We start from the raw sequence: 19561 nt of genomic DNA, 5'->3' as shown, positions 1-19561 counted from the left end.
GACCCCCGTGGCCAGATGAGTGTTGGGAGAACACGTCATTGTAGCAGATTTATTTCTCCACAGATCACCCATGTGGACTCCGACTCTAATAAGAAACAGCCAGCGAATTATTCTAAAACAGGTCTTAAATTTGGGACATGGAATGTATTATCTCTGACAAGTAGTTCAAGTCAGTTGTTCCAGCTATCATAGAATATCTCTGAGTATAAGTTGGACTTGCTGGGTATAACTGAGACCCATATACCTGGTACAGGATCAGAGCTACTGGATAATGGCTCCTTACTTATTTATTCAGGGAGGACGGACGGTATAAGAAGGCGAGGTGTCGGTCTTACCCTTTCAAAGAGGACTAAAAATTCATTATATTTTCCTATCTACCAATATCTGACCGTTTGTTGAGTGCAAGGCTGCATAGTCAACACCTGAACATCTCTGTTGTTGTGGCATATGCGCCAACTGAGGGGGCTTCAGATAATGATAAGGATGAATTCTACTAGCAGTTGTCAAGTGCATTCGATGAGCTACCCCGACATGATTTAAAATTACTGCTTGGTGATCTTAATGCTGAGATCACATCGGACTGCAGTTCTATGTCAGGTGTCATTGGTGGACACTCGCTTCACAGCTCATCAAATGACAATGGTACCCGATTGTTGGACTTTTGCATTGCCCACCAACTTACCATCGGTGGCACTATGTTTCAGCAAAAGGATATACATAAAGGTACGTGGAGATCATCTAATGGTCGTACTGTAAACCAAATAGACCACATCTGTATCAGTAAGAAGTTTGGAGGCTCTTTGCTAAATACAAAAGTTTGTAGGGGGGCTGACATTGGGTCTGATCACTATTTGGTAAGAGCACGACTGAGAATGAAGCTTATGTCAGTGAAAAAGAAGCAGGAACGTAAGCTCGAGATTCCTGCTATTGAGCATCTGCGTGATCATTCACTTGTTTCCGAATACAATATTGTTCTGAGAAACAAATTTGACTGTTTGGAACCTGAGGTTGACCTGGAATCAATGTGGGACAACTTCAAGACAACTGTCCAACAAGTTTCCATGGAAACCCTTGGGCAAAGACCTCGAAAAAAGAAGGACGGGCACCAATCTCAGAAGACAAAAGAATTATTGAAGAACCGTAAGGAATTTAAGCGTAAAGACCCTAATTCGAACGCTAACAGATCAGAGTATTCTAGATTGAATAAGCTCTTTAAAGAAAGTAGCAAGGTGGACGATAACAACTGGGCACATAGAATGGCCAATGACTTGGAAGAAGCTGCGAGAAAAGATCAGCAACGTGAGTTATGGCAGAAGATCAATGTCATATCTGGAAAGAAGAAGAAGCAGTCAACTGCAGTTAGAGACGTATCTGGCCAGTTGATTGCCGACCCACGTGCCCAGAAAGAAAGGTGGAAAGAGCATTTCTCTTGGCTATTGAACCCTCCCCCGCAAGAGGCCAATATTTCTGACCTAGACAACATCCTTCCGCAACCCAGTTTTGACGACGTTTCCGATTCGGATGAGGCTCCTACAAGAAACGAGATTGTTGATGCTCTCAAAAAACTCAAGAATCACAAAAGTCCAGGAGTGGATGGTATCACCAACGAGCAACTTAAGTATGGACAGGATGGGTTGGTCGATCAACTAGTTATGTTGTTCAAGAAAGTGTGGGAAGATGAGAAGATTCCCGAGGATTGGTCCAAAGGTGATATAATCATCGTTGGAAAGAAAGGTGACACCTCTCATTGCGCTAACAACATAGGCATTACATTAAGATCCACAGCCTCGAAGCTCCTGCAGATGATACTCCTACGGAGACTTAGCAATGGCATGGAAAAATTCCTCCGGGAGAATCAAAGTGGTTTTAGACAGAGTCGCTCATGTATTGACCAGGTTTATTCACTCCGCTGTGACCGATAATTATCTCCGATAATTCGTTAAAAAAACTTATCTGTTTATCTAGATAAAACATATTTTTATCGGTATAAAAATTCACTAGATATTACCGAAAATACTGCCACAATACCGTAAAATTGTAAAGAAATACTATTGTTTTTGCCTTCCCAAGTAATCCAAGAAACAGTCCCAAACGTCTTTTAGTATGATACTTGATAGAAGAGGTAGTTTACTTGAATGTGAGCTTAAGATGTTTATTCACATTTGTATACCTCTGGAACTGTAGAACTGTATGAACTGTCGAAATCCAGAGAAGGTTATTGACATTGTTCTGTCGAGGAAGATGCTGGCATTTTATCTTACAACCATTCTGGAGACGGGCACGAGCATGTTACTGTGAACAAGAGTCAAAAATTCAAAAATACCGGCAGGGCACTCAATTGAATTCTGTAAGTGTTCTGGGCGTGAAACATTGTCTTCAGTAGAAGGAATCTGTTGCTCCAAGTTATCAACAGGATAAGAAATCACTTCAAATGCTTTACTGTTTCGAGGAGAATTGGTATTTGGTGCATTACTGTTCTCAGGAGAAGGAAACCCTTGGTCTACTGTTTTGAAGAGAACAGGTGCACTACTGTTATCAGGAGAAGGAAACCAGTGGTCTACTGTTTTGAAGAGAACTGGTGCACTACTGTTCTTAGGAGAATAAAACCGGTGGTCTACTGTTTTGAAAAGAACTATTGCGTTACTGTTCTTAGGAGAAGAAAACCGGTGGTCTACTGTTTTGAAGATAACTGGTAGTACACTACTGTTCTGAGGAGAAGGAAACCCTTGGTCTACTGTTTTGAAGAGAACTGGTAGTACACTACTGTTATTAGGACTTTAGGAGAAGAAAACAATTGGTCTACTGCTTTGAAGAGAACTGGTGCACTTCTGCTCCCCGGAGAAGAAAACTGATGCTCTAATATTTTCAAAAGAAAGGAAGTGCTACTTTAGCAAGATTACTGGTAAACAGTAATAAAAGTCGACAATTTTGCGAAATTTGGAAAACGTTTTGGTTTTGGCTTTGGCCTTCAGCAGAAAAATTATCGGTTTTATCGGTTTTATCTAGATAAAACCTAAATCTTTATCTGTTTATCTAGATAAAAGATTTCATACCGATAGTGGATAGCCTACTCCGCTGTATTATACACCAATGCATTGAGATTTGAGTATAATATCCCTCTGTATATTAATTTTGTTGATTTTAAAGCAGCTTTTGATTCGATTGACAGGCAGTTCATTTGGAGAAGTATGCAGCACTACGGCTTACCTGACAAGTACATTAGAATTATGAAGGCGTTCTTCACTCACACAGTTAGTGCTGTTAGGGTCAATGGAGAGGTTACAGGTTGGTTTGATGTCAACTCGGGTACTGGGCAAGGTGATATACAGGGACCACCAGTCTTCAACTTTTGTTTGAATTTTTAGGCATACCTTATGGAACTGAACAAGGTCATTAGAAAGGGGGCTTTATTACAGCTGCCAGCCCCCGGGGTAGAAGAGAAACTTCTCTTGGACACTGATTACGCTGATGACATGGCCATGTTAGATAACTCAAAAGAGGGGCTGCAGGAAACCACTGGCCTTCTCTGCAAATACAGTGCCTATGCGGGTCTGAAGATTAATGATGGCAAAACACAGAGCATGGTTGTCAGCAAAAGTGCATCACAGAGGCCGTATTCTAAAAACGACACTATGGACATCAATGTGGAAGGTCTCCCAATACAGCAGGTCAGCAATTTCACTTACTTGGGTGCAATCATCAGTGGGAATGGAACAATCGACAAAGAACTATCAGCTCGAATTCAAAAGGCCTCTGGGGCATTCTATCAGCTTAGCAGTATATGGTACAGTCGCAACATCAAGACTCCAACTAAAATCAGGATTTACAAAGCGGCTGTTCTCACTATACTGCTTTATGGAAGTGAGGTATGGAATACCACACAGACGCAGATGAAAAGATTTGAAGTGTTCCATCATAGATGTCTGAGGAGAATCCTGAAAATCAAATGGTTTTATCATGTATCTAATGCTGATGTACTTAAGCGGGCTAACATCACCCCTGTTGATACTTTCGTACGAGCAGCTAGACTCCGATGGTTTGGACATGTGGTGAGGATGCCAGAAGAAAGAATACTTATCTATCTTCTGCACTGGATCCCAAATGGTAAAAAGTCAAGAGGTAGATCTCGGAAAAACTGGTTGTCATGTGTCCGGGAGGATGCAGCAATCTTCACAGGTGTCGATAACATCACGATAGAAGATGCTGAACAAAAACTACAGACAGGGTTCACTGGAGAGGTCTGATACACCGGAGAAAAGAGTTACTATGTGGTGCAGGCCACTCCAACGACTAGGAGGAGACCTTTTCAAGTACAAGTAAAGAAGTAAGTAAGAACAGTTAACATAATATATCACAGGGAGCCAAGATGTAACATTCTTTCTGATGGACAGTAGTCAAGAATGGTCTACGAGTGGCTTCGGATTGATCTCTATTCAAGATAAAAATAAAAAGGTACATTCAAATCGCTTTGTTAATTTTAGGTTTATATGTAATCCATCATATTGGATTTTACAAAATTTTGTTCCACCAATAAGTTTTTCTATTCATTGTCATCCAAACAAATTGTTTGTCCATATTTAGATTGTCAAATTATCGATTGATTATAAAACCAAATTGTATGAACATAAAGCACAACTATGAAATTTTGGAATTTTTGGAATTTTGCTCCCTTTTGAAGCAAAATAATATCGTATAAAATAATAATTAATACAGAAATGCCACTTCCGAGATGTCTATCTTCGACCTCCACAAAAGTCTTTAATCGCTGAAAGTGAACTGAATTCCCCATTATTTTTGTCACATAACAGTTACTCAATACTGCTCCTCAGATAATGGCCGTTATAGAAATCAGAGAATATTCCGAATGCTTTTTAGACCACATTTGCCAAAAAATGGGTTTTAATAAAGCCATCAGTGGATTCAAGAGGACTGTTGAGTTCAACAGGACGGAGAGTAAACAATACCCTAAAACTGCCATGATATATAATGTTAGGTGTAACTACAAATACACGGTTGATGGACCTCCTTTTACTCACTACGATTTTAAACCTGTAAAACCAAACTGGGGCATGAAAGGTGATGAGTATTATTGGATGCTGTTGTGTGAACCGATAAAAGGTTTGTGGAGAGAGCTGTTATTTTCGTCCTTATCCCAATATGATATCAGAAGGATGACCTAAGGATAGTGACACGTGAAAGTGACACCTTCTTTTTCTTTAAATATTTCACGAATCACGCTATATAAGTATATAAGTATATAGTGATAATTTAAAGACGGTAAGTGCTTTTTCTTTGGTGCTGACACATTTTTAAATACTTAGCTGAACAAGAAACTAAGACATACAAATTTAAGCCACTTATAAGGTTGTGGTGCAGCTAAAGTGATACTAAAATTCAGGATACCTTTTTGAAGTTAGCGTTGCTTTCAGGAGACTGTCCGATAATTAAAAAGAAGAACTACTTAAAGAAGAGTTGTTTCGAGGACCTGGGATACAATGTTCACCAGTGTCACAACTCCAACAGTTACTACGTCGTTAGTTCAAGGGAAGCGAGCCATCGGGATTATAGTATCTTTGACAGTGTTTGCGAGGCAGATCCTTATTTCTATCAGACTTGCGGTGAAGGGGTCGATAAACTAACATCCAACAATTCAACCATGTGCGGCGACTTCATATGTAAGCCATTGCCAATGCCTCAGACCTTATCGGACCCCTACTCAATCCCTCCAGATATGGCTTGCCAGAGACAACCTTGCGATGGTCGGCCGTGCGGTTGGTCCACTCCAGTCTGCACAAACTTAGACTTATCCGGTGCCGCCTGCACAGATGCAGAGGGCCCAGCAGAGACAACTGTCCGGCTAAAAACAGGTGGAGTAGTGCCCCAATCCACCGTGTGTAATGGTAAATGTGACGTTCACTACCGCTGTGAGGATGAGGCCCTATGTGGGGGCTATCTCTATGGAGCATATTGTTATGAAGAGGGACAAAATAGAACAAGCTACGTTTATCCCGATATTTCTTACTACCTTTGTGACGAAACATTTTCGGACTTCAGTCTGAACATAACTAATTTACCCTGGACAGAGAAGTGTGCGACCTTTTCATGCACTTTTTCGAGCGTTTGCGAGGTTAGTGAACTGTTATTTAGAACTCAAATGATATGGTGATATTTTACCACCATATAATTTGTAGAAGACATAACGCACAGGCAAGTAAATGTAAGATCTGAGAGAAAACAGCAACTGTACTGCTGCAAGTGAAAACTTAAACAAACAAGCGGCAGTATCGAAATTCAGTTTGGTAAACAAAGACCGCCAAAAAGTTACATTTTAATCAATCGACTTCTAAAACTTCTAATCAAGCTATCCCTCAGGTGATACCTATTTATAATAGTACAAGGTGTGTAGCACCCTGGAAAGATCCTCAGTACGGTGATGGTTACGATCTTTTTCCACTTTGTGCAAACTTCAGGGACCAAACAAATTGCACCGATCCAAACAGGTTATGAGGTTAAATGACTAAATAGGCTTAGAATTAGACTAATTAGACTAATGATACCAATGATACCAATGATACTAATTAGAATAGTTATACTAATTATAGTAATTAGATTAATTATACTAATTATACTAACTAGCAGGAACCCGAATAACCTTAAAGTGGTGTCAAGACTCAAAAGACTAAAATAATTATCACCTATTTAAATCGCGTTTTTGACACCACTTGGGGATCCACATTTTGGGCACTAAAATTCTTATTTCATGGTCAATTTTTTATTTTTTCATGCTGATTTGAAAAGCATAAAAGCATTTGAACCAGTCAAAAAAGTTTCAGTTGTATATCTTTTACAGTTTTTGCGGAAAGTCGCGTTAAAGTTGATGCCGTGGTGTCAGTAAAATGGCACGGATCCATATACAGGATTAAACAGGATTAAACAGGATTAAACATAAATTTGTCAATGAGAGCCCTAACACTCACGTCTTGACTATACATCAATATAATAGAAATAAATAAATAAATAATGTGCAAGAGTTTTCTTTAAATAAAAATTTAAAAATCATAAAAATTTAACTTCGTCACATCTTTTGTTGAAAGAGAAACAAGAGCAAATAAAATAATTTAATTCCCATGAACATGTTCCAAAATGATATGATATGGTGATCGTGATATGAAATGAAATGAAGCTCGACTTGACCGTCACGTGTCCGCAGAGGAGTTCTGTTGAGGTGTAGCGGGGACTTTACAGCTGGACTTCAGCAGATCCTTCTTAGTGACTTCCTTCTTCGGGAAACGCCTGTTGTTTGCTCTCACCAAGAACCTCGCTGTCTCTCTTATGAGGCTGGCATCTGTGAATAGCCCCTCTAAGTTAGCGAAAAGACAGGTTTTGGCTCTCTGACTAAAGCGGTGTCGGTAATCTTCATACAGGGAGCAGGTCCGGAGGACGTGTACCTCATTTTCGATGATGGGGTCGAAGAATGGCATTCCTGCGAAATTTTCGAGCATGTCCATGTCCTCTGTTGAGCAAGCTTTACATATCCGAGGTACGATCTGGTTTCTTTTGTGGGTTCCATGACGTCCTGTCTCAATATTGAAATTGTGTGAGCTTGATCTGAATTGAGCCAGCTTTTTGGATTCAGCGTGCGACAGATTCATATTGAGGTACTGCTCATAGCCAAAACTCATCTTTATGGTGTTGTAGAACGTTAGTGTCTTGTTGTTCCATCTCTCAGTGTTCCATATCTGCCTGAAGTTGGAACGCATCGCTTCTTTGATTTGTGAAGGTGAGAGTTTTAGATGATGTCCATTGGGTTGGTTTAGAACCGACCGTGCAGTCTCGATGTTGGTGTTCCAAGAAAGACTGAGGCTGCGTTGCTCTTTGAAGGCATGTCGCACAAGACTGTTAGATCCAGCTTTCTCCATTTTATCTAATCTTTCCCAGTAGTTATACACTTGGGATGATAGCTCTATCGCCAAAGGGTAGCGTCCTGTGTCACCCCAAATTGCCGCATTTGATGTTTGTTTATTGACGTTGAGAGTCCACTTGAGAAACGAGATGTGAAGTTTTTCTAGTGGATCTTGCCTAATCTGTTTTAGGTTGGGAAAGTTACCCGATGAGAAGGCACCCATGAAGTATGTCTGAGGGAGCCAAATCTGGCATCCATAAGAGACTACTGGGACAATAAGTGCATCGAAGAGTTTAAAGATTATCTCTTTCCTTATGTGTCGTAAGTCTATCATGCTTTTAAGCGAAAAATAACTCCGAAGTCCTTTCTGCCTAAGTTTGGACTGTGCGACCTTCAGGGATCCTGTCAGAGTGAAAGTCATTCCTAGGTACGTGTACCTAGGAATATATATATATATATATCGTCTCGCTTTATATAATACTAGCAGGAACCCGTATAATATAACTCTAAACGGTGTCAAGACTCAACAGACCAAAATAATTATTACCTATTTAATTCGCGTTTTTGACACCACTTGGGGGTCCAAATTTTGGGCTCTAAAATCACTAATTCTTGGCCAATTTTTTATTTTTTCATGCTGAATTGGAGGCCATTAAAGCATTTGACCCAGTCAAAAAAGTTTCAGTTGTATATCTTTTACGGTTTTTGCGGAAATTCGCTTTAAATTTGATGCCGTGGTGTCAGTAAAATGGCACGGATAAATAAATATATATATATATATCGTCTCGCTTTATATATAATAGTAAGATAGTAAGATGATAATAATAATACTAATAATACTAATAATACTAATAATACTTATAATACTAATTATATTAATTATACTAATTATACTAATTATACTAATTATACTAATTATACTAATTAATTAATTATACCAGTCAAAAAAGTTTCAGTTGTATATCTTTTACGGTTTTTGCGGAAATTCGCTTTAAATTTGATGCCGTGGTGTCAGTAAAATGGCACGGATAAATAAATATATATATATATCGTCTCGCTTTATATATAACTAGCAGGAACCCGTATACCCCTAAAATGGTGTCAAGACTCAAGAGACTATAATAATTATTACCTATTTAATTCGCTTTTTGACACCACTTGGGGTCCAAATTTTGGGCTCTAAAACTCCTATTTCTTGGCCAATTTTTTATTTTCTCATGCTGATTTGGAGGCCATTAAAGCATTTGACCCAGTCAAAAAAGTTTCAGTTGTATATCTTTTACGGTTTTTGCGGAAAGTCGCGTTAAAGTTGATGCCGTGGTGTCAGTAAAATGGCACGGAACCCCCCATATATATATCGTCTCGCTTTATATATAGTAAGATAGTAAGATAGTAAGATGATAATAATAATACTAAGATAGTAAGATGATACTAATAATACTAATAATACTAATAATACTAATAATACTAATAATACTAATTATATTAATTATACTAATTATACTAATTATACTAATTATACTAATTATCGTAATTATACTAATTATACTAATTATACTAATTATACTAATTATACTAATTATACTAATTATACTAATAATACTAATAATACTAATAATACTAATAATACTAATTTTATTAATTATGCTAATTATGCTAATTATACTAATTATACTAATTATACTAATTATACTAATTATACTTATTATACTAATTATACTAATTATACTAATTATACTAATTATACTAATTATACTAATTATACTAATTATACTAATTATACTAATTATACTAATTTTATTAATTATGCTAATTATGCTAATTATACTAATTATACTAATTATACTAATTATACTAATTATACTAATTATACTAATTATACTAATTATACTAATTATACTAATTATACTAATTATACTAATTATACTAATTATACTAATAATACTAATAATACTAATAATACTAATAATACTAATTTTATTAATTATGCTAATTATGCTAATTATACTAATTATACTAATTATACTAATAATACTAATTTTATTAATTATGCTAATAATGCTAATTATACTAATTATACTAATTATACTAATTATACTAATTATACTAATTATACTAATTATACTAATTATACTAATTATACTAATTATACTAATTATACTAATTATACTAATTATACTAATTATATTAATTATACTAATTATACTAATTATACTAATTATACTAATTATACTAATTTTATTAATTATGCTAATTATGCTAATTATACTAATTATACTAATTATACTAATTATACTAATTATACTAATTATACTAATTATACTAATTATACTAATTATACTGATTATACTAATTATGCTAATTATACTAATTATACTAATTATACTAATTTTAAAGCTAATACTAATTATACTAATTATACTAATTATACTAATGATACTAATTAAACTAATCAGAATGATTAGAATAGTTATACTGATTAATAATTCGACTAATTACACACATAGTTCTATTTGAATTGCAACTGATTGTTACATATTGTAACCTGAACAATTAACAGGGGTATCTTGACTTGCAATATAAAAGGATACAGTTCTACTTTGTCAATATTCTTGGTGTGTCATGGGTTGATGACAATTCCTCGACTTTGCGACGATGGAATAGATCAGGTAAACAAATTTGACCTTTTTTTCTAGTAAATGTTTACATCGATATACATTTCAATGGTTCTCTTTATGGAACTATAACATTGCGAACCTTAACGCAATAAGTCCAAATATACAATTTGTTTGAATTTATGTAAATAATTCTTTAATTGAAATAAAAGAAACAATAACATGGTTTTGCATAATGTGATCTCTCAGGCATGCGAGTCAGCTTCACCGACATGTTTTATTCACAAACACAGGCTCTGTGACGGCATAGAAGATTGCTTGAATGGTATCGATGAGAGTTTAAAACGCTGCAACTCCCTAACACAACAAAAGTGTCATAGAGCTTACAGACATGAACAACCGCTCAAAATTCCTTTGGAATGGCTTCACGATGGTGTAAAAGATTGTGTAGATGGGATTGATGAGGATGATAGCTGGCCAGTTTGCGGTTTCGGGCCAACAAACCGATTCATGGCCAAAACGAATCCAGCTTGTGAAGAAGTTTTCCTTTGTAAACTGGGACAATATGTTGAGTTTCAGGACCTTTGTAATGGTAAACATGCTTGTGGTCAAGAAAAGGGAGCTTGTGAAAAATCTCATGAGATGACTCCTACCTTTGATAAAGTTTTTAACACAGTCAAATTGGGGAAAATCGAAAAGCGCCTCATGTACTGCTTGCAAGGACTCACAGACATGCAAACAATTGCCGACAAATGTGTAAGAAAGGAAGTGAATTTAACAAAGCAGGACGTTTTTGGAGTAAATTCAAACATCACAATCATTTATCCGAATAAAATGTTTAACTGTGACTACGCGTTTGGGGAACTTTATTTAATTTTGAGCTGTTCAGGCCGTTGTAAAAATTCAACTTGTCCATTAAAGGAAACCTATCGATTTGACGCTTGTCCTCAGCAATACCCAAACCGGATCTACACAGTGGCACAAAACTCTTTTCTGACCTTCGTGACGAAAACAAGACACGGTTATACCAACGATCTCTTTACATGTCAAAACAACCTTTGTATAACACAAGACAAAGTTTGCAATGTTGTGGACGACTGCGGAGATGGTTCTGATGAAGAAACTTGTACCAACGTGTTTCGCTGTCACTCAAAAGAGCGGTTCATTCCAGTAACTGAGAAATGTGACGGAACTGTGGACTGCCTAGATTTCTCGGATGAGTGTAACTCAGACTGCGGTAAAAATATAGTTCAGCAAACCTTCCTCAAGTTGATGTGCTGGTTTTTTGGGATTTTCGCAGTCCTTTTCAATCTCATAACGATTTGTCGAACTTGGTTTACCGTCGAAGATAAGAACACGACAGTTATGCGGAACAGGCTCTTAGTGTTTCTGATCTCCGTTGGAGACTTCCTAATGGGAGTAAATTTGCTGTGGCTGGCTGTCAACGACACGATTGTGTACGGGGCAAATTATTGCATCAACCAGCTTGTTTGGCTGACAAGCATCAGTTGCTCAGTTATTGGCGTTATCAGCACGATTGGGAGCCAGATGTCATTACTTTCCATGACTTTTCTCAGTGCAGTACGAGTAGCTGGGATCAACAGGAAAAACACCGCGAGGAGGAAAGTTAAAAAGAAAGCAATTGTTCAGATAGGTTCGGTGATGGCAGTGATTTTTGTGATATCAGTGGCTATAGCAATAGTCCCCTTGGTGCCTTATTTTGATGATTTCTTTGTGAATGGTTTGACGTATGCCCCCTCAGTAAAATTATTTATAGGAGCACCAGGGAAAGAAGCTCATCTTAGTATACTACAAGAATACTACGGGAAAATAAAATCTGGGACTCTCAGCTGGAGAATTATAAACGATCTAGTTGATGGAATGTTTTCTAGTGATTATAAGGTTGATAGTCTTGGCCGAAAGAAGCTTGAATTTTATGGAAATGACGGTGTTTGTCTTTTCAAGTTTTTTGTAAAACCAAATGACCCACAAAGATATTATACTTGGACGATCCTGGCGATGAACATGTTTTGTTTTATCATCATCTCTGTATCTTACATATACATCAACATTACCGCTAATGCAGCCAGCCAGAAAATCGGAAACAAGAACAGAAAGCTACAACAAAAAATATCACTGATCATTTTGACAGATTTCTTCTGTTGGCTACCTATTGTCATAGCATGTTGCCTTCATTCCAGTGAAGTAATCAACGCCACACCCTGGTACCCAATCATTTCAATAGTTTTTCTACCAATAAACTCGGTTGTCAACCCTTTACTGTACAACGATTTTATGGCAAATTCAGCAAATTCACTTTTTAAGTGGTTGGAAACAACTCTGAATCCAAAATGTGTTCAAGAGGTGCCTCCTGATCCCACATATGGTATTGGTCACCATACAACATTAAGAACACTCAACCGGAAATCAAAAAATAATATGCAGAATGTGGTAAATAACATCGAACAATGTAAGAAAACTGACGATCCAGATCAAGTTGAAGATTGGCAAGATAACATTGAGCAAGGCAAAAAGACTGATGACCCAGTTCAAGATTTGCAAGATGACATTGAACAAGATAACCCAGTTCAAGATTTGCAAGATGACGTTGAAAAAGATAACCCAGTTCAAGATAACCCAAATCAAGATGACATGGAAAAAGATAACCCACTTCAAGAAAACCCAAATAAATATGACGTTGAAAAAGATAACCCAGTTCAAGATTTGCAATATGAAAGTGAAACAGATAACCCAGTTCAAGATTTGCAAGATGACGTTGAAAAAGATAACCCAGTTCAAGATGAGCAAGATGACATTGAAAAAGATAACCCAATTCAAAATTTGCAAGATGACGTTGAAAAAGACAACCCAGTTCAAGATTTGCAAGATGACGTTGAAAAAGATAACCCAGTTCAAGATTTGCAAGATGGTGTTGAAAAAGATAACCCAGTTCAAGATTTGCAAGATGACGTTGAAAAAGATAACCCAGTTCAATATTTACAAGATGACATTGAAAAGGATAACCCAGTTCAAGATTTGCAAGATGACATTGAAAAAGATAATCCAGTTCAAGATTTGCAAGATGACATTGAAAAAGATAACCCAGTTCAAGATGTGCAAGATGACGTTGAAAAATATAACTCAGTTTAAGATTTGCAAGATGACGTTGAAAAAGATAACCCACTTCAAGATGAGAAAGATGACATTGAAAAAGATAACCCAGTTCAAGATTTGCAAGATGACATTGAAAAAGATAACCCAGTTCAAGATTTGCAAGATGACGTTGAAAAAGATAACCCAGTTCAAGATTTGCAAGATAAGTTTGAAAAAGATAACCCAGTCCAAGATTTGCAAGATGACGTTGAAAAAGATAACCCAGTTCAAGATTTGCAAGATGACATTGAAAAAGATAATCCAGTTCAAGATGAGCAAGAGGACATTGAAAAAGATAACCCAGATTAAGATTTGCAAGATGGTTTTATAAAGATAACCCAGTTCTAGATTTGCAAGATGACGTTGAAAAATATAATCCAGTTCAAGATGAGCAAGAGGACATTGAAAAAGATAACCCAGTTCAAGATTTGCAAGATGGTGTTGAAAAAGATAACCCAGTTCAAGATTTGCAAGATGACTTTGAAAAAGATAACCCAGTTAAAGATGAGCAAGATGACATTGAACAAGATAACCCAGTTCAAAATGAGCAGGATGACATTGAAACAGATAACCAAGTTCAAGATTTGCAAAATGACATTGAAAAAGATAATTCAGGTCAAGATTTGCAAGAAGACGTTGAAAAAGATGACCCAGTTCATGATTTGCAAGATGACGTTGAAAAACACAACCCAGTTCAAGATTTGCAAGATGACGTTGAAAAAGATAACCCAGTTCAAGATGAGCAAGATGACATTGAAAAAGATAACCCAATTCAAAATTTGCAAGATGACGTTGAAAAAGATAACCCAGTTCAAGATTTGCAAGATGACGTTGAAAAAGATAACCCAGTTCAAGATTTGCAAGATGGTGTTGAAAAAGATAACCCAGTTCAAGATGTGCAAGATGACGTTGAAAAATATAACTCAGTTTAAGATTTGCAAGATGACGTTGAAAAAGATAACCCACTTCAAGATGAGAAAGATGACATTGAAAAAGATAACCCAGTTCAAGATTTGCAAGATGACATTGAAAAAGATAACCCAGTTCAAGATTTGCAAGATGACGTTGAAAAAGATAACCCAGTTCAAGATTTGCAAGATGACATTGAAAAAGATAACCCAGTTCAAGATTTGCAAGATGACGTTGAAAAAGATAACCCAGTTCAAGATGAGCAAGAAGACATTAAAAAAGATAACCCAGTTCAAGATTTGCAAGATGACGTTGAAAATGATAATCCAGTTCAAGATGAGCAAGAGGACATTGAAAAAGATAACCCAGTTCAAGATTTGCAAGATGACTTTGAAAAAGATAACCCAGTTAAAAATGAGCAAGATGACATTGAAAAAGATAACCCAGTTCAAGATGAGCAAGAAGACATTAAAAAAGATAACCCAGTCCAAGATTTGCAAGATGACGTTGAAAAAGATAACCCAGTTCAAGATTTGCAAGATGACATTGAAAAAGATAACCCAGTCCAAGATTTGCAAGATGACGTTGAAAAAGATAACCCAGTTTAAGATTTGCAAGATGACATTGAAAAAGATAACCCAGTTCAAGATTTGCAAGATGACGTTGAAAAAGATAACCCAGTTCAAGATTTGCAAGATGACATTGAAAAAGATAACCCAGTTCAAGATTTGCAAGATGACGTTGAAAAAGATAACCCAGTTCAAGATTTGCAAGAAGACATTAAAAAAGATAACCCAGTTCAAGATTTGCAAGATGACGTTGAAAAAGATAATCCAGTTCAAGATTTGCAAGATGACATTGAAAAAGATAACCCAGTTCAAGATTTGCAAGATGACGTTGAAAAAGATAACCCAGTTCAAGATGAGCAAGAAGACATTAAAAAAGATAACCCAGTTCAAGATTTGCAAGATGACGTTGAAAAAGATAATCCAGTTCAAGATGAGCAAGAGGACATTGAAAAAGATAACCCAGTTCAAGATTTGCAAGATGACTTTGAAAAAGATAACCCAGTTAAAAATGAGCAAGATGACATTGAAAAAGATAACCCAGTTCAAGATGAGCAAGAAGACATTAAAAAAGATAACCTAGTTCAAGATTTGCAAGATGACGTTGAAAAAGATAATCCAGTTCAAGATGAGCAAGAGGACATTGAAAAAGATAACCCAGTTCAAGATTTGCAAGATGGTTTTATAAAGATAACCCAGTTCTAGATTTGCAAGATGACGTTGAAAAAGATAATCCAGTTCAAGATGAGCAAGAGGACATTGAAAAAGATAACCCAGTTCAAGATTTGCAAGATGGTGTTGAAAAAGATAACCCAGTTCAAGATTTGCAAGATGACTTTGAAAAAGATAACCCAGTTAAAGATGAGCAAGATGACATTGAACAAGATAACCCAGTTCAAAATGAGCAGGATGACATTGAAACAGATAACCAAGTTCAAGATTTGCAAAATGACATTGAAAAAGATAACCCAGGTCAAGATTTGCAAGAAGACGTTTAAAAAGATAACCCAGTTCATGATTTGCAAGATGACGTTGAAAAACACAACCCAGTTCAAGATTTGCAAGATGACGTTGAAAAACATAACCCAGTTCAAGATTTGCAAGATGACATTGGACATTTCAAAAAAACTTATGATCCAGATCAAGATGACATTGAACAAGGCAAGGAAATTGGTAATACAATACAAGACGAACAATATGTCAATAAAAACCATTATAATTGCACAGGAAAAGAAAGTTAGTCCGAAATCCTACTAAAAGTTATAATAGTTGCTTTTAATGTTAATCTCTGTTGATCATTCGTTTTGACTGGATATTGGCTGATTTTATTCTCCTTGATCTTAAATGTTTAGAAATCGATTTTACTCTCACATTAAACGACAGGACCCGTTGTCTACTGATTCCATGATTGATTCCTATCGAACTTGGGGATCGTTCACATATTGTGTCTATATGTGGGAGGGGTTTTTGAAAAGTTTAAGTTCTTCTCATAAGCCATCAAGCCATGACAGTGGGTTTATCTATAACCAATAACCATGTCTGTGTTTATTTATCATGCAGGCAACATATTGACCATCTCTTCAACAACAGCTTCATTCTTTGTATCAGCTTTCTCCTCCGTCTTAATACAGAGAGAGTCACCGTTGTTCAGATCGTAAAAAGTGAGTTTAGAGTTGGGTTGTTCGATGAGTAGCACGTAGGTTCCAGCACCCAGGGTAGCCCCTACTATCGGACATATGACTGGTATCCAGCAGTAGTAGTCAAACGCCCTGTTGTTGAGATTAATAATTTAATAGAAATTAATTCAAATTAGATTATATTATCCAGAAAGATCAGTCAGACTTACGTAAACACGTGTAAATTATAGTTCTGTCTCTATTTCTGAACTCATTTGCATTCTATTACTCTATAACTGTGCTAGTGTGCTTCAAACTTACAACATATCAGCTGCTAACTTACGAGAACACGTGATCATATCCCAGTATCGCTGTCATTACCCTGGGAGCCAGATCTCGGGCAGGGTTGAGGGGTATCCCAGTATTGATCCCGAAGGAGAGGCCAATTGAGAGCACAGAACATCCCACTAAAATTGGAGTCACACCTGATATGACAGGTGGTATTAATTGTGTTATTTTTGTTGATAATTGTTTTGTTAATTGTTTTGTTAATTGAGTTATTAATTGTGTTGTTAATTGTGTTACGAAGATTTCATTCGAATTATGGTGTTTTACTATCCAACTTATTACATAATTGTGTTATTAATTGATCAATGTTCAAAAGAGTTGAGAAGTTGGTACTGAAACGATTACGATAATTATAACCGTGATCTGACTGGTGGTTGAAGTGCTTTATTTTCTCAGGACAACATAAAGTTTGTTAACTACCAGTGTTACATTTCAACGGTATTAATTTCTAAATTAAACCCTAGAGGGTCGTGCATACCAGCACCGTGATAATACCGAGAAAAATAAAACATAATTATAATGTATCCTACCTGGAGGTGGAGCGGATTTGTTCTTCTGGTCGACGAGACAGCTGACGATGAGGAGCAGAAGGAAGGGTGTGACCAGCTGATCAACCACCCTCCCTCCTACAGAGGTATCCGGGTGAGGGTAGGTGGCGAATATACCCCGGTAGTGGTCCTCCAATACCAGCTCACCTGATATCACTAGACGGTCTGTGGTGGAAGGGGATCAGGCATTTGTTATTTTAGTGCAGATGTCGTTTAGAATAGATAAGTCAAACGTTTTTCTCTGGCACAGGAAAGCATTTGTTATCTGAATGACGCGTTAACTATAATACTATAATGTTACCCCCCTCTCCACTGCCGCAGACAATATATTGCCAACTCAGCTTACCTTTAAACTATATACTTACCAAAATACTGAACAAAAACGAGGAGTCCCCCAAAGAAGCCACCAAACATTTGAGCAAATATGTATTTGGGAACCTTGCGCCATTCGAACTTCTTGACGACTGCAAAAGCTATTGTGACTGCTGGATTCATGTGGGCACCTGTAAAATATTATGCTATAGGTGGGGAGGTGAACAATAAAATCCCAGAATTATTACTGTCACATGACATAAAATTATTGAAATAATTTATTTTAAATCTTTTTATTTATTCGGTCTCAGTTTTAAGCTGTTTACAATGAACATGACAGGAATTCGCATGTTTAAACCTGAGATCCCCTCTGCAAGATAAACTCCAAACATCACTGCACATCCCCATCCAAAGAATATCGAGCTGAACGGTTCAGAGTCCTTTGCGTTCTTGTTCAGAAAGACGTACTGAGCAATTGCTCCGTCTCCAAGACCCTTAGGGGTTGTTAACATATTACTTAACCACCTTTAGCCTACATTGTATAAACTTATAAAATATGATACTAATTCACATTCAGCATATTCAGCATTAACACTACAACTTTCTCACCACAAGTACAAAGGTAGATAAGAGTTCAGCTGCGAACTCTTTGTCAAAAAACGTCCGTATTGCAGCAGGAAAAAACATGTTAGAAGACCCGATTTTGGTCATAAATGTGACAATCAGCTTGTCCGTGATCAGCGTGTTTCTGAAAAAGCCTTCGATTTGTGCTCCTCTGAGACCTAAAATGATCAAGGAGTTGTTATTTTGATGAATATTCAATATTACCCTTGTTATAATTACACGAAACATTCAAGAGTTGTTCGTGAGTGAGTTTTGGTCTACCCTGTAGATGGTAAAAAAGGAAGACTGCAGCAAAATGAAAACGTAACATTGAACTGAAGGCCGCGGTTAAATTGAGATACTTATATGAAAGCTCATTAGGAGTTAGGGTGCTCCCTAACAATCTCGAAGATTCATGAAAACTACATCTTTACAGCATATATTATGTCAAAGTAAAATATTCGATCAGGACAGAATGATGAAATGATCTCGAATGATCCCTTGCTGACCTTTAGATTGAAACATTTGTTACGACCTTCAAGAAAGCTCTAGACTGCTAATGAATTGCTATCTCGAAGATTTCTGGTAAACTGTAAGTTGTTGGGGGGTAGGCGACAGTGGGGTAATCTGTCTGGATCAGGAGAATTAGTTTTAATACATGTATTAAATCCCCATATTTTCAGCCAACCACTCTGCAGAAAATAAAATGTTACTTTTATTCCACGGAAATAATATACATGCTTATCAATTAGTTGATGAAAATTAATATTCGTCAGACTTTGAGAAAAGTCGGGCACATTTCTTAAGTCGTAATATAGTGATATCTAGCTAAAGCTGTAAATAGGTCATTACAGTGAGATATAATTTTATGATAAGCCGGACACAGTCAGTTCCCTGACGACATTCCAAGATGACATTAACAAAATTTTACTTTTATTCTACGGTGATAATATGCATGCTTATCAATTATAGATAAAAATGAATATTC

At 36.5% G+C, this 19561-nt stretch overlaps 5 protein-coding genes across 5 annotated transcripts; 4 read left to right on the top strand and 1 right to left on the bottom strand.

The window, feature by feature from the left end:
• The first annotated feature begins 590 nt into the window (after positions 1 to 590).
• On the top strand, positions 591 to 1922 carry LOC134821583 (uncharacterized). The gene has a single exon (XM_063832284.1). It carries the CDS (start codon positions 591 to 593, stop codon positions 1920 to 1922), a length of 1332 nt encoding a protein of 443 aa, XP_063688354.1.
• A 1452-nt stretch (positions 1923 to 3374) lies between these two features.
• Positions 3375 to 4244, top strand: LOC134821582 (uncharacterized). Its single transcript, XM_063832283.1, has one exon. The coding sequence runs from the start codon at positions 3375 to 3377 to the stop codon at positions 4242 to 4244; it is 870 nt and encodes a 289-aa protein (XP_063688353.1).
• A 9434-nt stretch (positions 4245 to 13678) lies between these two features.
• LOC134821581 (glutamic acid-rich protein-like) lies at positions 13679 to 14603 on the top strand. The gene is made up of 2 exons (XM_063832282.1): positions 13679 to 13946; positions 14053 to 14603. Exons 1-2 carry the CDS (start codon positions 13679 to 13681, stop codon positions 14601 to 14603), a joined length of 819 nt encoding a protein of 272 aa, XP_063688352.1.
• A 10-nt stretch (positions 14604 to 14613) lies between these two features.
• Positions 14614 to 15851, top strand: LOC134821580 (uncharacterized). Its single transcript, XM_063832281.1, has 2 exons — positions 14614 to 15115; positions 15199 to 15851. Exons 1-2 carry the CDS (start codon positions 14614 to 14616, stop codon positions 15849 to 15851), a joined length of 1155 nt encoding a protein of 384 aa, XP_063688351.1.
• Positions 15852 to 16698: 847 nt separating this feature from the next.
• Positions 16699 to 18482, bottom strand: LOC134821578 (aquaporin-9-like). The gene is made up of 5 exons (XM_063832280.1): positions 18329 to 18482; positions 18024 to 18161; positions 17641 to 17823; positions 17106 to 17247; positions 16699 to 16915 (listed from the first exon to the last, which is right to left on the bottom strand). Exons 1-5 carry the CDS (start codon positions 18480 to 18482, stop codon positions 16699 to 16701), a joined length of 834 nt encoding a protein of 277 aa, XP_063688350.1.
• Positions 18483 to 19561: the final 1079 nt, after the last annotated feature.

Source organism: Bolinopsis microptera, chromosome 10, assembly GCF_026151205.1.
Source record: "Bolinopsis microptera isolate Bmic1 chromosome 10, MBARI_Bmic_1.0, whole genome shotgun sequence".
In the NCBI taxonomy this organism is placed as follows: domain Eukaryota; kingdom Metazoa; phylum Ctenophora; class Tentaculata; order Lobata; family Bolinopsidae; genus Bolinopsis; species Bolinopsis microptera.
Note: the sequence above shows the minus strand (reverse complement) of the source record. Positions and strands in the feature narration are given on the sequence as shown.

Excerpts from the sequence above, each read along its gene's own strand:
- LOC134821582 (XM_063832283.1), top strand. The coding sequence starts at position 3,375 with ATGGAACTGAACAAGGTCATTAGAAAGGGGGCTTTATTACAGCTGCCA.
- LOC134821581 (XM_063832282.1), top strand. The coding sequence starts at position 13,679 with ATGACGTTGAAAAAGATAACCCACTTCAAGATGAGAAAGATGACATTG. Across the intron at positions 13,947-14,052 it reads GATAATCCAGTTCAAGATGA|TTCAAGATGAGCAAGAGGAC; the intron begins GCAAGAGGACAT and ends AATATAATCCAG.
- LOC134821583 (XM_063832284.1), top strand. The coding sequence starts at position 591 with ATGTCAGGTGTCATTGGTGGACACTCGCTTCACAGCTCATCAAATGAC.
- LOC134821578 (XM_063832280.1), bottom strand. The coding sequence starts at position 18,482 with ATGTTAACAACCCCTAAGGGTCTTGGAGACGGAGCAATTGCTCAGTAC. Across the intron at positions 17,248-17,640 it reads CAAATCCGCTCCACCTCCAG|GTGTGACTCCAATTTTAGTG; the intron begins GTAGGATACATT and ends CTGTCATATCAG. Across the intron at positions 16,916-17,105 it reads GGATATGATCACGTGTTCTC|GGCGTTTGACTACTACTGCT; the intron begins GTAAGTTAGCAG and ends TCTCAACAACAG.
- LOC134821580 (XM_063832281.1), top strand. The coding sequence starts at position 14,614 with ATGACGTTGAAAAAGATAACCCACTTCAAGATGAGAAAGATGACATTG. Across the intron at positions 15,116-15,198 it reads GATAACCCAGTTCAAGATTT|ATGACATTGAAAAAGATAAC; the intron begins GCAAGATGACAT and ends AAGATTTGCAAG.